At 35.5% G+C, this 23,595-nt stretch overlaps 1 protein-coding gene across 1 annotated transcript; it reads left to right on the top strand.

Annotated features, from left to right (window-relative positions):
* Nucleotides 1–21,457: 21,457 nt before the first annotated feature.
* On the top strand, nucleotides 21,458–22,533 carry LOC131074620 (protein NEGATIVE REGULATOR OF RESISTANCE). Its single transcript, XM_058011270.2, has one exon. The coding sequence runs from the start codon at nucleotides 21,731–21,733 to the stop codon at nucleotides 22,205–22,207; it is 477 nt and encodes a 158-aa protein (XP_057867253.2). The 5' UTR covers nucleotides 21,458–21,730; the 3' UTR covers nucleotides 22,208–22,533.
* The last annotated feature ends 1,062 nt before the right edge of the window (nucleotides 22,534–23,595 follow it).

The raw sequence follows: 23,595 nt of genomic DNA, 5'->3' as shown, positions 1-23,595 counted from the left end.
AGTTGAAATTGAATTATAGTTAGGGCTGATTTGTAATGCTATATCTATGATAAACAATGAGAAATTGACATAAAACAACAGTAACAAAATGTTCCAGATATCATGCAAAGTTGTAAACTAATATTTGAGGAGGCAAAATTGATCAAAATCTATCATGGAAGATTTGGACAGAATTGTTAGGACTGAGGGGTGTAAGTCACCCTGGTCCTTTGAATATTAGGGGCAAACATATTGGATATTTTTAAAATAAGGATGACACACAAAATCCATTGTTGAAAAGTCCTCTTCTTTTTACACCTTCAAAATATGTCTGATTGTCATCGTCTACACTGCCTGATTCCTCGCTAACAACTTCTAAGATAATTCCTTGCACATAAAAAGAAGGGAATAGATTTGGTTGATGGGGGTTTGTCTTAGGTCAAACCCCAGTTTAGGAATTAACCTTTAATTGAATTTATAATTGAAATGAAATTGAACTGAAATATTATTCTTTCCTTTTGAGGGAAAGGCTAGATCTAATCTGAAAATACTTTAACTTGATACCTTGATGAAGTTTCTCGAATCCTCGTCCAATATTTTAGGATGTAATGCAGAATGTCTTCATAGAAGGTTGATCATGGATGCTTGAACTTGAATGCTTGATCTTGACTTCACCTTCTCCTTCAATTCTTGATGAAAACTTGAATGCTTTCTCACATAGACTTGAATTGATTTTGCTAGATTATAACTAGGATCTGTTAGTGTAGGTTTTTTATTTTCCTTATGTTAGGGGATATTTATTTTTTCCTACACATATATTATTTAAGCTTGCTTAGGTTAATAGGAGTGGTTTATATGAGGACACGTGGTGAAATACTTCAACTACATGTGTAACTCTCCACCTCACATGGGTAGTTGAGTTACACACCCTCTTTTGGCTTGTTGTGCCACCTCTCATAACCACTATTTTGTCATTTCCTAAGTGGGTTATGGGGTAGTTGGGTTTCACACCCTCTTTTGGCCTTATGTGCCAACTTTCTCAACTCCTTTTTTGTCTTCATGTAAGGAGGTTATGCCACATGTTTTGGCATTTACCAAGAAGGTAAAAACTCCCACTTTTTATGGGGAATAGGAGTTAATGCACCCCTTGGATGTATATGCTTATATTTTTCTATATAATAAGCACTATACTCTCACCTTCACTAGTCAAGCAGGTGAAGTGATAGCTCGGTGAGAGTCTTCTCCAGATTCTCTTATTTGTCTCTATTTCTCTCTCATATCAAAATTATCTTCATTCTGCTATTTTGATCTTTGATCATCTGTTGCGTGAGGAGTTGCATGTGATCTATGACCGACATCAGATCTTGGCTCGATTCTCGCTTCTCACAGAATCTCACATGGTATCAGAGCTTATTGTCTGGTATAGCTCATTGTTTTTCTTAATTTATTTGAGGGATTTGAGACTTTTACATAGCTAATATTTTCCTTAAAAACTAAGTATGCTCTTCTCCTGCATTCTCGTGTGATCTGGAGAATCAGAACAGTTTAAAGGAAATTGCTTCTAGTTAAATCCGGTTTACGTGTATGTGTCCTTGTAAGATCTGGGTGATTGCAGCTTTGTGGTAATATTGGAAGCTTAATAAGAATTTCCAGAGTGTCCATAAGGTTTGACAAACTCAAAAGTGACTTTTAATTCACCAAAATCAGAGTTTGGAGGACATAGTAAAAAATCAAAGTAATTTGTTTTTACTGGAGTTGTTTTCATTTCGGCTTTAGTGTTTCAACTTCTGTTCACTTTCACGAAAAATGATTTCTAGGTTTTCTTCCTAGCATCGAAAAACTTCTAGGTTTCAGATGGTATTTCCAGAAAATGAATAAATTTTGCAGAAATCAAGCTTGAATAGGGCTTAAGCCATTTTTCTATCAGGGAAATTCAACAACATTTCTTAAAAGTTGCACAACTTTTGCCTCGGGTGTCAGATTTTTGCAAACAAATACTTGATGAAAAGTTGGAAATGAGAACTCTCCATTATTGCAGGTCTAATTGAATTTTTTTTGCCTTTTTCTATCAGATATTAAAGGTTGTATCAGTTGCTTCTTTTTCTCTTCAACTGGTCATATCTTTCTCCTCACAACTTTGTTTTTCAAAAACTAATAGTTGTTGGAAATGTATTGAGATAAATTAAGCAGTTATAAGGCTGATTTGTTTCAGATCTTGTCTCAAATTATTTGTATTTGAAATCTCTATTGGTTTCTTAAAGAATTGTAATCTGATAAAAAGCCTTGTAAATGCACTAATTATAAAGTGCCAACCTTGTAATATTTGGGGGGGGTGATTTCTGAGACTAGTGAAAAGGGGGGTGTCTCTTGTGTCTTCTTTCTTGCACTTTTCCTGATTCTTTGCAATCTTCTTTTCTACTATCATGGATGCATCTATAGTTCCACTTTTAACACCATATAATTACTTTGAATGGAAATCTAAAATGATAATATATCTAAAAAGACATGGATATCATCATGTTACTATGGGACTTGAAACTGAACCTCAAGATGCTACAGAAAAGATTAAATGGTTTAATAAATGTGATGAAGCTTTTGGTACTCTATGTATGTCAGTCTCTCCAAACCTTCTTTTTCACATTGAATCTGCCACTACACCAAATGTAGTGTGGACCACTTTGGAAAACCTCTTTGGTAAGCAGGATGAGCTAAGAGGTCATTAGTTAGAGAATGAACTCATAGGCTTGAATCCAACCAATCTTGATACTATACAAGACTTCTTCACTAAACTTAAGTCTGTAAGATTGCAGTTGGATTGGTGTGGAAATAAGAAAGATGATAAGCAACTGATCTTGAGTATTCTTTCTAAGCTTGGTCCTAACTATTCAGTGTTTGTTTCTACATTCTATGCTACAAAAGGTGCCCTAGGTACCACATTCAAAATGCCTTCTCTGAATGAATTTGTTGCAGAACTCACTAGGGAGCAAGACAAATTGGTTCAAATGGCTACAATAAAACCCTCTAAGTCACATGCCTTAGTTGTAAATCAAGGCATGAATGAACAAAAAGGGTCTAGTAAGCAAGATAAGAAATAAAAGAACCAAGGAGAGAAGAAAAAAGATCAGAAATCTGCTACTTCAAAAGCAGATAATCAGACCTCTTCATCAAGAGGTGAACAACCTAAGAAGGAGAAGGTCAAGTGTTCTTATTGTAAGAGGCCTGGTCATGATGAACATAAGTGTTTAAAGAAACAAATTGATCACCTTTCAAATCTTCTTGAAAAGAATAATATCAAGGTGCCTAATTCAGTCAAACAGAGTTCATCAGAAGGATCTTCTAAGGATACATATAAGAGTAAAGGGAAAGGAAAGGGTAACGCCCTAGTTGTTGTTGCTTCACAACCCAATTCTTGGATAATTGACTCAGGTGCTTCACACCACATGGCTTCTTCAAAAGATGATTTCACCTCTTTATAGCCATGTTCTATGCCTTCCATACTAATGGGTGATGACACTCCTATTGAAGTGCATGGGAGAGGGTCTGTTGATGTGGGTGAAGGAACATTTAAGGATGTCCTTTGTGTTCCATATTTATCAACTAATTTCCTATCTGTTTATCAGATCACTCACACTGGTTCTAGCAAGCGAGTTGAGTTCACGCCAGATACAGTGGTAATCAGTGAAATGCATAATGGGTCTACTATTGTTGTGGGAAAAGCAGATCATCAATCCAGATTATATCAATTTTCTCACTTTGTTCCTAACTCTCCTTCGATAGTTTTACTCACTCATGCAGATGAGATTAGTTGTTTGTGGCATCAACGATTTGGCCACTTGAACTATCATTACTTGCAACAACTCAGTAAACAAGACATGGTTTCAGGGTTGCCTTCTATTCGATTTTCTGATGGAGTTTGCCAGGGATGTATTCTTGGTAAGCATCCTAAGGAGAAGTATGATAAAGGCAAAGCATGGAGAGCTCCACAACTATTGGAGTTGGTACATAGTGACTTGGCAGGACCATTTCCACAACCATCTTTCAGTAGGGCTAGATATGTCTTAACATTTATTGATGACTTTTCCAGATTTACATGGGTTTACTTTCTCAAACAAAAGTCTGAGGTATTTGAGAATTTTCTAGATTTCAAAGTTTTTGCAGAGAAACAATCTGGGAAGTTCATCAAGATTCTGCATACAGATAATGGGGGTGAATATGTTAATAATCAGTTTGAACAATTTTGTGCTTCAAAAGGTATCAACATGTAGCACATAGTTCCATATAGTCCTCAGCAAAATGGTGTCGCAGAACAGAAGAATAGGTCCTTGAAGGAGATGGCAAATTGTATGATTCACTCCAAGTCTTTGGCACCTCAGTATTGGGCAGAGGCCATCAACTGTGCATGTTACATCCAGAATCGAGTTCCTCATAAAGTTGTGAAGGGGGTAACTCCTTTTCAAGCTTGGACCGGTCGGAAACCTACAGTTAATCATTTCAGAGTGTTTGGTTCTCTTGCATGGGCCCACATTCCAGCAGAGAAACGCAAGGCTATGGATCCGCAGAGCAAGCCTTGCATATTTGTTGGGTATCTAGATGATGTCAAAGGGTATAGACTTCTCCATCCCTCTACACATGAGTTGTTCATTAAGAGGAGTGTTCGTTTTGAGGAGAGTTCTTCTATTTCTTCTCATACCACTTCTCCATCCACTATCACATTGGAGACATTGCATGATGTTGACAGTTCTTCTGAGGATCTTAATCCTCCTAATCATGTTTAGGAGTCTTCTTCCTCCACTTCAGATGGTGACAGTGATGGTGAGGATTCACATTCTTCTCATAGTCATCCTTCAAAGGTTGATGATTCTCCCCCAGACTCTCTAGCTTCAGTGCCTCTTTGGGCTCAACAAACTTTTGAGTCAGCAGGAGATTCGCTTGGTGATCCATCAGATTCTAGAAGAACTAGGTCACAATTTCAGCGAGCTCCACATCTCTTCATTACTTTAGCTTCTGATCCACAGTATTTTCGAGAAGCTACAGGTGTTCCCAAATGGGATGCTGCAATGCAAGAAGAGTTTAATTCCTTAGAAAGGAATCACACATGGGATTTAGTTCCTCTTCCTAAGGGAAGGAAACTTGTTTGATGCAAGTGGATCTATCGAACAAAATTTGCAGCAGATGGGTCGGTTGATAAGTATAAGACTCGCTTGGTAGCAAAAGGCTTTTCCCAAGTTCCAGGGGTTGATTACTCTGAGACTTTTGCTCTAGTTGCTAAGATGAATTCCATCTGGCTTGTCCTTGCTATTGCTGCAACCCATCATTGGAAAGATCATCAGATGGATGTCAAGAGTGCATTTCTTCATGGTGACCTTCAAGAGGAAATCTACATGGAGCAGCCACAAGGGTTTGTTCAAGATCCTTCAATTGTGTGTCGACTTTGAAAGTCTCTCTATGGCCTCAAACAAGCTCCTCGGGCTTGGTATGCCAAGATGGACTCCTTCCTTCTGATAGTTGGTTTTACTCGATGCCATTCTGATCCAAATGTCTATATTCTACACCAAGATGATACTCTCACATTTCTAGTTCTCTATGTTGATGACTTGTTGATCACAAGGAGTCACTCATCCACCATCAAGGTAGCGAAAACTGCTCTACATGATAGATTTCTGATGTCAGACTTGGGTCTTCTACATTACTTCTTGGGAATTGAGATTACTCAATCTTCTTCAGGCATCTTTCTTGGACAACCCAAGTATGCACTCGATATGCTCTCTAGATTTCGCATGGCCGACTGTAAGCCTGCACCTACTCCTTTTTTTGTCTGGGGTCAAACTTGAGGCTAAGTGCTCTTCACCCTTGGTTGATAGAAATTTATATTGACAAATTGTTGGGAGCCTCATCTACTTGACTCATACGAGACTTGACATTTCATATGCGGTGGGCATGGTCTCTAGATTCATGCAGGAGCCACATGAGTTGCATTGGAAAGCAGCTAAGCGGATTCTCCACTACATTCAGGGTACTCACAATTATGGAATTCAATATGCAGCAGGCATGGATATTGACTTGGTGGGATATACGGATTCAGATTGGGTGGGTGATTCTCAGGATCGCAAATCCACTTCAGGGTATTGCTTCTCACTTGGTTCTGGTCCAGTTTGTTGGTCGAGTAAGAAGTAGTCTGCAATTTCTCTTTCATCAACAGAGGCTGAGTATCGAGGGGTAGTTAATGCCACCACTGAGGCTATTTGGTTTCAGAATATTCTCACTGAGTTTGGTATTCCAGTTAGGAAGCCTACTATCATCTTTTGTGATAATTAAAGTGCTATACAGATCTCAAGAAATCCAGTTCATCACCAGAGGACGAAACACATTGAGATACATATGCACTATATTCGGGAGCTCATTCAGGAAGGCATCATTGATCTTAAGTATTGTTCTACAACAGAGCAAACTGCGGACATCTTCACCAAACCCTTCACCGAAAGCAAGTTCCTTCATTTGCGATCTCTACTTGGGATACGATAGGTGTCTACTGCAGGAGGGACTTCTTAGTCCTCCTTTCTTTCTCTCCTTATTTAGGGGGGGGGCTATTCCTCTTATGGGGGGGCTTCTTCTTTTGGGGGGGCTATCTATGTACATGGGTACCTAACATGGTTACATTTGTCGGGACCCATATTTTCACCCACCTAAGCTACGCTTAAGGGGGGTGTTAGTGTAGGTTTTTTATTTTTTCCTACACATATATTATTTAAGCTTGCTTAGGTTAATAGGAGTGGTTTATATGAGGACACGTGGTGAAATACTTCAACTACATGTGTAACTCTCCACCTCACATGGGTAGTTGAGTTACACACCCTCTTTTGGCTTGTTGTGCCACCTCTCATAACCACTATTTTGTCATTTCCTAAGTGGGTTATGGGGTAGTTGGGTTTCACACCCTCTTTTGGCCTTATGTGCCAACTTTCTCAACTCCTTTTTTGTCTTCATGTAAGGAGGTTATGCCACATGTTTTGGCATTTACCAAGAAGGTAAAACCTCCCACTTTTTATGGGGAATAGGAGTTAATGCACCCCTTGGATGTATATGCTTATATTTTTCTATATAATAAGCACTATACTCTCACCTTCACTAGTCAAGCAGGTGAAGTGATAGCTCGGTGAGAGTCTTCTCCAGATTCTCTTATTTGTCTCTATTTCTCTCTCATATCGAAATTATCTTCATTCTGCTATTCTAATCTTTGATCATCTGTTGCATGAGGAGTTGCATGTGATCTATGACCAACATCAGATCTTGGCTCGATTCTCGCTTCTCGCAGAATCTCACAGGATCTTGATTGAAATTATAGGTTCCTTTTATACCTAACCATGCAACAAATGTTTGAATTTTCTGAGAAGGTAGACAAGGAGCCAAATTTCCTACCCACGTCAAGTGACCATTGTGAGGTCCTATTTTAGGTCCCGATTGATAGGGCTAGGGCACTTAGGGCATCCTAGTCCTATCAACCAGGACTCAAAAATGAGACAGAGGCTAGGTGAGAAGTTGGAAATGCAAATTTCAAGATGGTATGATCAGCCTCAAGGCAGACATTGAGCACTAGAGGCTGAAATGCCAAGGTGAGGGCTAGGTGAGGATGAAATTATATAAGGATATAATTTATGATGCTACACTTTTCATAACGTATTTTCTTTCATCATACCAATCAATCTTCCCATGACCTCAAAAATGATTACAATTAGGAAATAGGAGATTGGGTCCCCGTGTCATAATCCATTAGTAGGGGCAAAGAAACTACTCAATGATCCATCAAATAGTATAGAGAAGTGAGGCAAGGAGATGAAAGTCTTGATGATCTCTAACCAATGTGATCCAAAACCAAATTACACATCACCTCTAACGAAAAATTCTATTGAATACGGTCATATACCTTACTAACATCGCATTTTATAAACATTCATTTAAAATTTTCAACATGCATCATATGAATCATCTCAGCTACAAGGATTATGCTATTGTAATATCCCTCCTAGGGGTAAAGTCATTCTACTCCTTATCAATAAGTATTCATGGCAATAGATTTAATATGTTTGCAAGAGCTTTGGATATTATTGTATGTATATTGTTACATAGAAAAATTGGTCAATAGTCTGCCATTGAGGAGTAGTCTTTCTTTTTAGGAATCTGTACAACAGGAGTATTATTAATATCCCTAATAAACTTACAACTCTTCCTAAAATCCTCAGCCAGTAACCACATATCATATCCAATGAAGTCCCAACAAACTTGGTAGAACTTAGCTAGGAAGCCATCAAGTCCTAGAGTTTTTTTAAATGCAACTAGAATGCAATGTTTTTTATTTTTTCCTTCGAAAATTTACCAACCAACATCAGATTATCTTCGTCTGTAATGCACTCTGGGATCACTGAGCATATTGGGTCATTTTTCCCAATAGACATCCCCCACCTATTCACCAAAATCGATTAGAAATACCTAACCACCTCATATTCGATAATTGAAGAATCTTTGTTGATCATTCCCTCCATAAATTTGACTTCTTCAATTCTATTTATTTCCTTGCAAGCATTGACAAAGGCATGGGAAAACTTGGTATTCGAATCTCCATCCATGAGCTAGTTTTGCAAGCTTTTGTCCTTCCAATATATTTCCTACCTAGCAAGAAACTCTCACAATTGTTCCTGTAATGTCCTAAAATTGCACCCCTTGCAATTTTCAATCACATTTGGGTCTTCACCTTAATGTTTTCATCCCTCGGCCTAATCAAAGACTTGATTATGCTCACACATGTCAAAAGCTTCATTCAACTCAATGATGCACCCAACTTCCACCTTGACCCTACCCCAAATTTGGGTAGGATCATGGCGTAGCACCTTGGTCCCCCTTAATGGGGACCTATCCCTAGGCCCCTCCCCCTGAACTATCTCAAATTTGAAGCGGGAAAACCCCTCTATGTTGGCTCATGTCAAAAAATTAATCAATTAATCCTATGAGCAAGTATATAAGAGGGATTTCCCCTCTCATTTGAACATCCACCATCCATAATACACAATCATTATCAAGAATCTAAGAATTCAAGAGATCAAGCATTCAAGAGTAATTGAGCATTTTTAGTCTTCCTTCAAGCTTTGGAGAAGCAATAGAGTCATGAGTTCGAGCATTGAAGAGGAGATCATCATTCTAATTCATGAAATTATAATTCCATGTGGAGGCAAGAAAAACTTCACAAGGAGGTATAAGCATTTCATTTTCAGTCAATTCAACATCCCCTCAAAGAGGAGGATTTCTACTTTCAATCATTTCAATTACATTATTTCAACCACTTATTTAATTCCAAAACTGAGGTTTGACCTTAAGGCAAACCCCTATTCCCAACACATTTCCCTTTCCTTTTGTGTGCAGGAAGCAGGTGCACAACTGTTCTTCGGGTGTTAAGATTTATTTGTAGAGACAGAAAAACCCTTTTCAACACTAGGAAAGTTCAGAGGACCAAGAGGGGGGCGACCTGGTCCGGACACATGGTCCTTAGAGCCACATTGTTGGCCCATAAAAGTAGTGGAGAAAAATTTATGTAGAAGAAAGAGTGTCTGGATGAAACAAGATACCAAGTGGATGAGTAAATGAAACATTAGCATGAAAAAGTATCCAACAACTAGTGAGGGTATAATCATAGGATCTATTAGAGAAAAAGTCAAGTTAACCATGTGGACAACTTGGGAAAAATAGATAACAATATATTAGAAACTCAATCTCACATGCAACATGAAAAAAACCATATATGAGAGTATAAGTAAAATAGAAAGTGAAAAATGTCGATAGTTGAGCTAAAGAAAATCTCACATCGTCTTAGATGTGATATCGTAAGGTGGACAATACCCAAAAAGATTGGGCATATAGAATATGTTGTGTTTGCACTTTAGGATTAATGGAAACACAATGGTCATCATGGAGTGTCTATATTGCAAGGATATCCAAATCAAATAAATTAATATCTTGAAATATGACCCTTTGATTTTCTTATTTAGAGAGGATAAACTACTTCAAACAATATACTTTTTTATCAAGATTTATAATAGGGGATCTAAGATTGCAAAGATAATAGCTATTAGGTATAGTTGGGATGAAATCTCTTGGGGATATGTGTTTAAACTAAAGTAGTTTCTATCCTTAGATTGCATAGATTGCTTGGTCTCATAGACATCATTAAAACTTTTGTTTCATTTTATTAAAAAATTCTTGGATTTTAAGCATTTTTCCATGTTCTTTATGTTTCTCTATGCTTATTTGTTTCTACTAAAGGCAGGATACTATTGCATTCATTGAATTTTTTTTTCTAATTAGTTTAACCAATAAATGCAAAGAATTTTAAAAATTTCATCAAAATCTCTATAGTTCAAATTCAATTTTTATGTTATATGATTATAAAAATATCATTTATTTGTATTCTTATTGGTTTGTATGGGTGGAAAATCCAAAATTTTCAAAAAAAAAATCACAAATTTATATTAAGACATTATTACTCTTAAAAAAAGATGAAATGAAAATAAAAAAGAGTACTTACTGTTGACATCATTTTCCACTCTTGTACAACATGTAATTATAGCCTATTTATTATGCGTGTTTTTTAGAGGACAAATCTTTACAATTATGTAGAAGAAAGAGCATCTGGATGAAACAAGATGTCAAGTGAATGAGTAAATGAAACATTAGCATGAAAAAGTATCCAACAACTACTGAGGATCTAATCATAGGATCTATTAGAGAAAAAGTCAAGGTAACCATGTGGACAACTTGGGCAAAATAGACAACACTATATTAGAAACTCAATCTCACATGCGACCATGAAAAAAACCATATATGAGAGTATAAATAAAATAGAAAGTGAAAAATGTTGATAATTGAGCTAAGGAAAATCTCACATCATCTTAGATGTGAGATTGGAAGGTGGACAATGCCCAAAAAATATTGGGCATATAGAATATGTTGTGTTTGTGCACTTTAGGATTAGTGGAAATACAATGGTACTACATCATGGAGTGTCTAGATTGCAAGGATATCCAAATCAAATACATTAATATCTTGAAAGATGACCCTTTGATTTTCTTATTTAGAGAGGATAAACTACTTCAAACAATATACCTTTTTATCAAGATTTATAATAGGGGATCCAAGATTGCAAAGAAAATAGCTATTAGGTATAGTTGGGATGAAATCTCTTGGGGATGTTTGTGTTTAAACTAAAGTAGTTTCTATCCTTAGATTGCATAGATTGCTTAGTCTCATAGACATCATTAAAACTTTTGTTTCATTTCATTAAAAAATTCTTGGATTTTAAGCTTTTTTCCATGTTCTTTATGTTTCTCTATGCTTATTTGTTTCTACCAAAGGCGGGATATTATTGAATTCATTGAATTTTTTTTTTCTAATTAGTTTAACCAATAAATGCAAAGAATTGAAAATTTTCATCAAAATCTTTATACTTCAAATTCAATTTTTATTTTATATGATTATAAAAATATTATTTATTTGTATTCTTATTGGTTTGTATGGGTGGAAAATCTAAAATTTATATTAAGACATTATTACTCTTACAAAAAGATGAAATGACAATAAAATAGAGTACTTAGTGTTAACATTATTTTCCACTCTTGTACATCATGTAATTATAACCTATTTATTATGTATGGTTTTGAGAGGACAAATCTTTACAAGAATTTTTTTCTTTTTTACCTACAAATTCCATTCTCATTTACTCATGCACAATTATTATAAAAATTACAAGAATATGAAAAGAAAATTACATTGTTTTAAGCATAGACATGCTTGTATGACACATAGCATCATCCCAAAAATAACAGACCACCCCCGGAGTTTATATCAACTAAACCCACACCCATACATAACAACAAAGAAAGATGAGTCAACCAACCTATAGACCAGTTACTCATTCCCACAAATTGCATGGAAGATGACAGCTGCATATTCACCAATGTTAATAACATTTGCAGTGGTTTGTTCCGAGGATCACTAATCCTCTGATGCAGTCAACCTTCTGAAAGGGGCCATCAGTGGCAGTAATTTATCCAGGTGATAATACTACCATACCACCAAGATAGGTTAATCAAGTTTAGCTCAATACCTTAATCCATCGATCTGTGAGTGATATGACATTTGCTGCATAGGATGCTAGACCGACTATTATCCAGATGCCACATACACCCGAGGATCAGGCATTAATCCCAAAGAAGGTTCACACTCTAGCCAATTCCCTTGTGTGGAGAAGGAATGAAGTCTTTCCTGATCTGAACCAAGATGGCGTCTGACATAGTTTTTTGATTGAAAATGACCATTTCATTATTCATACCGACTCCTAAGTTTGCGAGATGATCAGCAATACGGTTACCCTCTCGAAACACATGCTTAATTTCATATATAGAGATTGAATCAAGAAGTTTATTGATACGTGGTAACCATTTGTTTAATTTCCTATTCTAAAATTGAGAATTGCAAATACCTTTTAAGATTATCTATGAATCACCTTCTATTATTACCTTGTGGTACCCCGATTGGACATAGAGATCTAACCTAGCTTCAAGTGCCCTTATCTCAGCATCATTGTTAGTAGCACAGCCAATAACACCATAGATTCCTTGAACCAGTTCCCCATTTGCATCTCTTATGATTACCCCAACCCTAGACATACCCGGGTTACCTTTGCATGCACCATCGAAATTGATTTTTACCTAGCCAACTGGAGGAGCCATCCATCTGATTGATTTCCTGTCAGGTTTAATTTTATTGGGCTGGATGGATACACCCAGATTCTTAAGTGACCAATTACCTTCCATGTAACGATCCCAATCATTGTAGTTTACCAGCTTCCCACAACCAATCTTACCATTTAACACCTCCTCAATTGCAGTTCTAATTTTGTCGGTAAGCCTATCCATAGAGAGAGAGGAATCCTTAAATATTCTCCTGTTCCTTTCCTTCCAGATGTGCCACACAATCATCGAAGGGCCAATCAACCAAAGATCACTCCATTTTGATTTTCTACATGTTGGCCAAGATACAAGAAAGTCTTTCAGATGATCATTTTTAGCAACTCTCCAATTGATTTTATCTAGATACCAATTCCAGCATTTCTCAGCCACCCGATATTTGAATAGTAGATGATTAACTGTCTCTTCCTCAGGAACCACACATGATACATCTATTAGGTCCGGAAATGCCTATGATTTACAATCTGTCCCCAGTTAGTATTCTGCCATGTAGTGCAATCCATAAAAAGGTGCCAACCTTAGGTAGAACCTTCTTATTCCAACAGAGCATATGGGGCCAATTCGAAGCATTACCTCATGTTCTTTGTATCTCATAACCCATTTTGACACTATATTCACCCGACTTCGAGGCACGCCAAAATATAGTATCATCCTCTTGTGATACCATGATGCATCTGTCTTTAATTAATTCTCATAGTTTCCCACATATAGAAGGGTTACCGATAGTGATCTTTTTCCAAACTCTCACCCCTCGCGGTTCCGACTTTTCCTCAAAGTAATTGTAAACATATTTTCCAATGCAGTCTTCCACCAGGTTTATCCAATCTTGTTCCTCAAACTGATCAGCCAAAGCAGGGAAACCATCCCATGAATCTCTCTAGAACAGAGCCTTCCTTCCATCTCCAATATGCCATGATAAATGCTCAGAGATAATGCCCCAACTATCCCATAAGAAATTCCATGTGGTAGATCCCCTGTCAGAATTTTCCATAGTAAGAATTCTAGACGAATCCTCAAAATCAAGATTTTTTTCCTAAAGAGTTTGCACCAAATTTTTTGTGGCTGCTTGTACATCTTCCATGTCAATTTTGCACCTAATGCAAGGTTTTGAAGTGTCATTTTCCTCAAACCGACACCTCCATCTTCTTTTACCAGGCACATGGTATCCCAGTTTAATAGAGGTATCTTCCTTGTGTCTTTTGCCCCATTCCAAACAATTTTTTTAAGCAAGTTATCCAGACTTTTCCAAGCAACATATGGCAACTTAAAACATGACATATTGTATATTGGAATGGCCGAGAGGACAAATTTGACCATGGTTAATCTTCCAGCTTGGGATAACCATCTATTTTTCCATAATTCGGTCTTGGCCTGACAAGCTTTGAGGACATCGTCCCATATTGGATTCTGCCTACTCCTTTTGTTGATGCTCACTCCAAGATATTTTATTGGGAGCATGGATTTATTAATAACTAGAATTTGTGCAATTTTTATTTGAGTCTTCTTGTTGGTATTGAAGAAAAATAGTTGTGACTTTTCCTTGTTCATTACCTGGCCCGATATTTTGGTGTACATGCTGAGGGTGTTAGAAATGCATTTAGCTTCATTTAGGGAAGCTTCCCCAAAAACAATGGTATCGTCTTCAAACCGTGAGTGTGTAATAGATTCAAATTGGTCATGAACCTTAACCCCTTTCCAAATACCTTCCCCATGCTTTTTCTTTATCAGTCTGCCCAATGCTTCAGCCATTAATACAAATAAAGAAGGTGAAAGGGGATCACCCTGCCTCAGTCCACTTTCAGCACCAAAGTAACCACAGACATTTCCATTGATAAGTATTGAGAATTTAATAGTAGAAATGCAAAATTTAATACACTCCACCCATTTTCGTGGGAAACCAAATCTTTCCAGAATGCACAGAAGAAAATGCCAGCTAACCCTATCGTAAGCTTTTGCAACATCCAATTTAATAACCATACCTTTTCGTTTTCCCTTGTGTAATGAATGTAGTACTTCAGAAATCATAATAATGTTGTCAGCAATCTCCCTGATCGGTGTAAACCCATTTTGATTCTCATAGATTAACCTAGGAAGCAACTTCTTAAGTCTCTCAGCCATAGCTTTGGAAATTATTTTGTATATTGTGTTACATAATGAAATTGGTCAGAAATTAGACATTGCTTCACAATTAGTTTTCTTAGGGATCAGAGATATAATGGTGTGGTTTATCTCCTTCACAAATCTATGCTTTTTTCTGAATTCCTCCACAATCTTCCAAATATCAATTCCAAACAGATCCCAAAAATTCTGGAATAGATCAACAGTTATCCCATCGGGACCAGGAGCCTTATGCAGATGCAAAGAGAATGTGGCATGCTTGACTTCTTCCAGAGTATAAGGGGATAATTCCATTTATAAATGAATTAATGCAGTCATCGATCCTCACCTCCTTGCCAAGAATACCAATAAAGTGGTCAAGAGAAGTCTGTTTGATTTCCTTAACCGAATTCACCAAATTACCAGCATCATCCTTAATGGAGCAAACTTTATTATTCACTCTTCTTTCTTTAGGTGAGGCATGAAAAAATTTTGTATTAAGGTCATCGTCAGCAATCCATAGCTCTCTTGCTTTATCCTTCCAATAGACCTCTTCTCTCTTCAATATTTCTGAATACTATTCCTTAAGGGCCTTTTCGAGTTCAAAATCAATGTTTTTCATACCACAACACATGACCCTATTGCTAATTGCTTCAAGGTCATCCTCGATTCTAATTTTATCCTTAAATATGTTCTTGAAATAAATTTTATTCCACGATTTTATTTCTCTTTAGAAACTATATTCGTTTTGTAAATGTGAAGTTGGGTGAGCTAGAAAACATATTGCTTTCCATCCACCAATTTCGGATGTTTTCTTTGAAGTTTGGAACCCACCACCACATGCTTAGGAATTTGAAGTAGTTTTTATAATTATGTGTATCATGAGCAATGGAAAGAGTAATTGGAAAGTGATCGGATCCAACTTGAGGAATAATAGAAGTCTCCAGGGAAAGATCTCCCTTCATCCACCACTCCCCCACAAAAAATCTATCTAGTCTTTCAGAGATCTTTGAAAAGTTTAATCTTTTGTTTGTCTAGGAGTATTTCCTATTTTTAGGAATGATGTCAATAAGTCTTCAATTGGCCACAAAATCTTGAAAATCATCCATTACCTTGGTTGGTTTCCGAAGACCACCCTCCTTATTATCCATATCTAGAAGGGCATTGAAGTATCCAGCCACAACAATTTTGTCCATATCCAACAATGATGCCTGATTCGTAATTTCTGACCACACTTTGAGTTTTTCCTTTGTATGAATGGGACCATATACATTGAACAGAGGGAAGCAGATATTCGATAACTTAAATTTTAATATGACAACCATCCAGTGATCAGAGCAGTATATAGGAGTAACATCAACAATGGAAGGATTCCACATCACACCTAATCCACCCGCAGAGCCATGGGCATCCTGAAAGATACCTTCCCATTTGTAACAAAATTTCACAAAGTCGATCACCTTATTCCCATTAAGCTTGGTTTCCTGCAGTAAAACTATATCTGAATTGAGCCTGGCCGTCTTTTTGACCAGATGCCTTTTGTCAGGGGTAGACAAACCGCTAACATTCCATGAGGTGATCTTCATTGTCCTCCAAGGGAGGGCATTCCTCCCTTGGATTTATTCAAAAATTCTATAATACTGACAATCCCTTTTTCCTTCGCTCTTTCTTCCCTCACAGTCTGGTTACTTTTCCTTCCTCTTATGCCTTTATAATTACCAATTACAGTGTTTACAGATTGATTTATGCATCTAGGTTCAACCATGTCCAACTCATCCTTATAATCTTCATCTTCAGAAGAATCCGAGCAAGAATCTATTTGACCATTCGTGACAGCCAATTCCAATGTGTCATAATCTCTGCCAATGGGATCTGTAGTAGTATGATCAGCCAAGGAATATGAGGTGGGGGGAATTGATTCAATAGTTAGAGCTTTCCTTACATACATTCGACAATGATCCACAATATGCATCTTACTACCACATTTTGAGCAGGCGATAATATCCTTTTCTACTTCAATTTGTTTCTCCCACTCACCATTCGCAGATAGGAGGAAAATTGATGAGGGGATCAATTTAACAGCCGCCACCTTCATTCTTGCGTAAGTGTATAAATCGTTTTTGATTATCTCTTCATCTAATTCCAACATTGTGCGCAATGATCTACCGATTTTTTCCAAGCAAGATTCGTTCCAGTATTCAATTGGTAAGTTATATAATCTGATCCAAACAGGTTTATCATACACAGCTAGCAGAGTAGGATCAAAATTTTCCATCCATGGTTGTATATATAAGGGGTGATCTTCCAGGAACCAATTTTTCAGACCAAGGGTTCGATCTCTCTCTGCACCATCCACAAAAATTGCAACAAAAATTTTTTTGGGAAGAAATTTTATAACAATGTGTTTGCCCCAATTTTTGTCAACCCATGATCGAATGACCAACCTTGTGAATTTAGGACCTACAACTTGAGCAATTATGGCATGATTATCCCAGACAGTGAAACTATCTTCGATTTCCTCAGATAGGCCGATTTCAATACCTCAAGAAATACTCTATTTTTTGGACATTTCGATAAAATCACCTTTCTTTGTATTTGGGGGTGTGTCTGCATTTTTCCTTCTGTACGGGGACCCCTATGAGTCACAATCCAATTCCACAACTCGCCACTTTATCGGGTTTCATAGTAGAGGTTTCGTGCCATCGATCTTCTGCTTTTCGCCATCTCCCTATTGAATTTCGCACCCCATTTCGCATTGTCTTCAATTACTTGTAAAATGTAAAAAAAATTAAGTTTTTTTAATAATATGTTTCTATTTTTAATATTGAGTTTATCTTTCTTACTATTTTTAGTATATATTTTCTTAATATTTTACTTCTAATTAATTATAGAATTTCTTTTACTTTTTTATTTAATTATTAATTAATTTAATAATTTTAATATGTGTTATGAATTTTTTAAATTATTATTTGGATTTTTGATGTATTCATTTAGTTTATTCTATTTTAATTTTTAATTAATATTTAATTTAGACATTTATCTCAATTATCTTCCACTATATGTCTATAAAATTGATTGTTGGCATTATAACAGACAATGGGAGATTGTTGGTATTTCAATAAGGATATTGAGAAGGTTGTTGATGATTATGGATATAACTGATTAAGGATGATTTACTGTCTTAATATTATTATTTTGTCATTGATGTCAAGAAATTGATTTTCTAATTCAGTATGATGTTGACATATCTTGAGAAGTATGATTTGATGAGTATAAAGATGTCGGTAAAAGACACAGAAAGAATATGATGAATAAGGGGATGAATAAGGTATTCAATAGGCAACTATTACCGAGTCAGACAATGATGAGATCATGATGTTTAGATTGTTTTAACATCATACATATGTTGTAAATTGTAAGGTTAATACTATACTATGTTACCGAGCAAAGAACCTAGCCGATAAACCCTAAGGTTATCGCTATCGGTTAATGAAGGTGGAATGTCTACCGAGTGAAGTTGAGTATTTACCGAGTTGTTACCGAGTTGTAACCGACTTGTAACAAAATACATTAAATGGTTACATGCGTTATTTAATGAAGGAAGTTGATGAGCTAAAACTGATTAAATGATTGGTATGTCATGCATGAAGTTTGTTAAAGAATCTATGGCAAAGGAAAATCGGCATGAAGATCTACAACGCAAATTGAACCGCATTACCCTAGCACAAGTTCCAAGAAATGTATGCAAGTTCCTCGACGGGGTAAAACGTTTTTCAGATCGAAGGTTACATTGAACCTGGACAAGATTGAAGATCTGATGGATAGATCATGGAAAATGTGATCAAAGAGATTAAGCGGTTAGCTAATTGTTTATAAATAGGGAGTTGTTGATAAACAATGTATGCGGGCAAATGTATGCACATGGATGCTACATAGTGATTACTGAGAACAGAAGCTTGAAGACCTGTTTGAATAATAGAGTATAAAAGCCCAGTAGATGGACAAGATTAGTTCTATGTCTAGATTGTATTGAGCAAATAAGAATTTGCTTTAGCATTTTAGATGTGAAGTTGCAGATAGATTTTTATTACTGTTATTTTGTGAAAGTGACAGAAAATATCTTAACCGAGTGGACTTAACAGTCTTATTTGTAAAACCCTCTAGCAAGGTGACATTCTGATTGAGTGTTTGAAATCCTTTAACAAGGTCACTTCTAACAAGGTGAAGATCCTAACAGATCTGAGGGAAATCCCTTAACCGGGTCACATCTAGCAATGTGTTTGTAATCTTTAACAGGATTTGTTTTTAACTGAGCATACTCTAGAAGAGTATATTTCTTAGTGGGTCCAAAATCCCACAGTGGTTTTTCCCTATTTGAGTTTCCATGTTAAATCTGGTGTTATGAGTGATATGATGTTTATATGCTTTTGAGTTTGCATGTTTAGTAGTTTTGGTTATATTACTGAAGTATATGTTACCGAGGTTGAATCTGATGTTTTTATGGAAGATTAAGTTTGTATGATTCACACCCCCCCCCCCTCTCATCTTATTAGCTTAGCATCTGTACTTATCTTTAAGTATCAAAACTATCATCGATATGTTCCATAACTTGTAAATTTTAGTAAAATATAAAATTCACATTAATTTTTTACCATTACATAATTTAATATTTAAGTTGAGATTATGCTTGCTTAAATGATTGTGCTTTTATATTTGATTATAGTTAGAATATAATACAAAATATGTTACTTCACGAGCTCCCTTTCTATCTATATATCCCTCTCTCTATCTCTCTATATATCACTTTCTATATCTTCATCTATCTCTCTATATCTCTGCAATCTATATTACTCCCTCTCTCCACCTTTTATCTATTTATCTACCTCTTTCTCTCTACCTCCATCTTCCTCTATCTCTAGACTCAGTTCATCACTCTCTCTCCCTCTCCCTCTTCCTAGATCCCTATATCTATATCTCTTTGCCCCTCTATCTCCATCCCTCCATATTTCTTATTTAATCTCTTCCCTATCTCTATCTTGTTCTCTCTCTCTATTGCTATATCTCTCTATCTACCTATCTCCATATATCAATTCTCATCTCCACCTTTATCTTTCTACCTACTCTAAACTAATTACACTATTGGTAGGAACTTACTCATTGTGTCCCTTGTTTATAGTGTTAATGCCAAGGCTAAAAAATCAATAATCTACGACCTATTTTAAAAAAAGGCAATATTTTACAGTCTAAATTGAAAATAGGTGTTATAAAATAACAATAAAATAATATATATATATATATATATATATATATATATATAGAAGTTGTGATAAATAAGATACTGATCAACATTCATTATTTATATATTTAGAAGTTGTGATAAATAAGATAGTGATCAACATTATATCCATGAATTCTAAAATTATATATATAATTGTGTCAATCTAAATTTGGATAATTTCCAATCCTATAATTTTAACCCCACACTTGAAATTTAAACATTAGTAGCATTTCTCAACTTATATTTCAAAACTAAATTATAAATTTTATAACTACCAAGTCGAATGAATTATAAATATTTATTATAAATTGATTAATTTTTTATATAGTACATATTTTAAAGAAATATATTGTGTAATTTTTTACATACATAAATTAAAATACTCACCTACTGTCTATCTAGACATTAGAATGAAACTTTGATTATATTTATAAATTAATAAGCTAACATATATATCTTTAATAAATCTATATAAAATATACCGAAATATATCCTTGTTGAAGCGTTTGACTCTAATTAATTAAACTTTAATTGTATAACTCGAATTGAATCCTAATCCTAATTAAATCTTAACCTTAATTTAACCATAACCCCAACCTTAAACCTTAATTGAAGCCTAAGTTCCTATCCATGATTGAATTCTTAACCTTAAAAATATCTTTATTTGAATCCTTATTGAATTCCAACCCTATTTGAACTCTCAGTGCCTTATTTCTCCTTTCATTCATTCAATCCTAACCTTAATAATAATAATATTTTGTAGAAAGTCCGGATATAAAAATAAAATTTACTTTTTTTTACAATATATTTTTTTTAATTCATCAAATTTCTATAGTTCATAATAGGGGAAGCGTACCAATAGTCGTTATAGCTAACTTTGTGCATCCACATATTCTAAATGGTACATCAATTTTGAAGATTTTTTTTTGTTGTCTCCATCTGTGACTTAGCGTGAAGGGTAAAAAAGTACACATTTCAAAGTGTCACTCGATACCTACTTAAAGATGCCCTAATAATCGTGCACTGAAAATTGCCACTATTTATGAACAAATGCCCCCAACCACTATTTTTTAAGTTGTCAACAACAAGCTGTACGAAATGAAGGTTTTAGAGGGAAGGGTCCCTTTTTTTCATCTAATAATGAATCAGAAAGTGTGATTCTAATGTTGATGCAAAAATAATTATACACAATTGAACTACTAATATATTTTTTTAAATTCCATGACTGACGTCACAGTGTCTTATGTCATACGATTGTTTCTTGTGACTTCTGTTATAATTAAGCTGTGCTCAATCTGTCCGGTGCGTAAACATGTGATCGGGTTGCTTTCTATTTACAGCAGTCGGTGGCTTCATTTTCTACAGAGTACCTGCCACAGTCTCTTTTCTCTTTCATGTCAGCGCTAAGCCAAATTTCCACGGAATCTTTTCACCCCCTTGTCTTCTTCTTTCATAGAAGTTTTTGCATATGACGATGATTTTTGGAGGACTGATGCTTCTCTGTGTGGGGGGTTTTGGGTGAAAGGAAGTCCTGGATCTGATTTCCCTCTACCCACTTCTTCTAAGGCCTCTGTTCCTCATCTTCATGGAGTGCAGGGGACCAAAGGAGAGCTTGTTGTGTTCTGAAAAGAGCAGTGAAGGAAAGGAGGGCAAACGTCCTTTAACAACAGATGATAATGCAGATGAAGTCCAATCTTTTATCAGCTTGGTGGACAGAATCCAAGAAATGGGTAAGCTCTATAAAAGGAAAAGAATGAATTGCTCTCCTTCTGCAACAGGGATGTCTTTGGACAGCCCTCTTATCAAAGGTAAATCTCCATGGAAGCCATCTTTTGAGTGGGAGGACTTCTCTGGATTGGTGAGGAAAGATGGGCCATGCCCACCTAGGGATGTGGCTTGTTGTACGATCAACAGTGCAAGCACTCCTCTGGTGCCCCAAGATTCAGATACTGATACTGAAACTGAAACTGGTAAGTATAAGCAGTTGAAGAATTTTGATCTAAATGTAGAGCCCAGCTCAGATGACCCAGTTACTGCAGGTGCATTGACCTTGTTTCGCTAGGATTTTTAATTTAGGTTGTCTTTACAGTCCATGTTAATATGTTTGAAGGCTTCTAGATATAATTGTGTTTATCTTTTTAAATGGCATAAAGACGACACTCTCTGATCCATCGAAAAAAAATGTATATTTTTATGTATTACTTCTCTGATATGTTTATGGCAAAAGTAACAAACTATATGCTCTATTTATGACCCCTTATGGTGTCTATTACATCTTCTGTTATTTCTATTATGGACAGTAAATATTAATTTTGAATTTAAAGGGGTACCATCCTGTGCCTTGAAACAGTATAAAATTTAAAGATGTTTCCGCACATCATTTCTCCAGATCTACAACCATTATTTTTTTGCTTGTGAGAGGACTTTTTTCTTTTTTTGAAAAGTGTTTCATATTGATGTGAATATGGTAGGAGAAAAATAAGATTTTTATTGTAAAGATGTACAAACACTAATTTATAGCTTGAAAGAGAACTTTTCCTTTTTTGAAAAATATGTACATCCTGAATACTTAGGAGAAAACCTAAGTTTTGCTATGTATATATTTTTTATTTTTTTTAGCATAATTAATTTTTGAGGAAGAATTTAAATTTAGAACAACAATTATTTGAATTTTATGGATTTTGATAAATTTAGGGTAGTGAAGGTGGATAAAGATGATGATTATCTTCATGTTAAAATTGTCATATTATGTCTTGTGTTTAGATGAAAGTTCCATTTGAGTCTAGTTGACTTTATCCTATATAAGAGAAGTAAGTAGATTTATTGATGTTGTTATGAGTGTTTTCTAATTTTTTTATTGAATTTAAGAGGATGGATAATGGTAAGGACTTTGTTTATTAAGTTTGTTTCTCTTTATTTCAAGTGACAAGATTAAGTGAATGAATAGAGATGATTTTGATAAAAAAAATTGTAAAGTCTTTTGTATCAATATTTTGAATAATATGCTTCATGATCCATCATGAAGATAAGGAGAAAAAGATGCTTGCAATTTGAAAAGACAAGATTGAGTGAAACCAAAGATGACATTGATTATTAATGACTTTAAAAGACAAGAAGCTATCAAAAAATGGGACAAATTGTTAGTAGTTTTGAAAGAAAGAAGCTACCCATTAAATAAATTGGGTTGTCAATTCAAGGAGTTAGAGATTGAATGGGGTGTGATAATGGTGATTATGGTCATGCATAGGTAGGTAAGTTCCAAGTGTGATGATGGTTGACACAAGGGTTGGCTTTGGTAAGTGGGTAGAGATAGATGTGGGACAATCTTTTAAGTCAATTGGGATGGTTGCTAGAGTTGTTGGAAGTAATGAGTTGTGCTAGACAAAGGGATGATATTTGGTCCTAACATAGACTTGGGAGGGGATTCTTTGGTAGGATGTGATGTTAATC

The sequence above is a fragment of the Cryptomeria japonica genome, chromosome 1, assembly GCF_030272615.1.
Source record: "Cryptomeria japonica chromosome 1, Sugi_1.0, whole genome shotgun sequence".
Classification (NCBI taxonomy): domain Eukaryota; kingdom Viridiplantae; phylum Streptophyta; class Pinopsida; order Cupressales; family Cupressaceae; genus Cryptomeria; species Cryptomeria japonica.
This window is presented reverse-complemented; position numbering and strand designations above follow the sequence as displayed.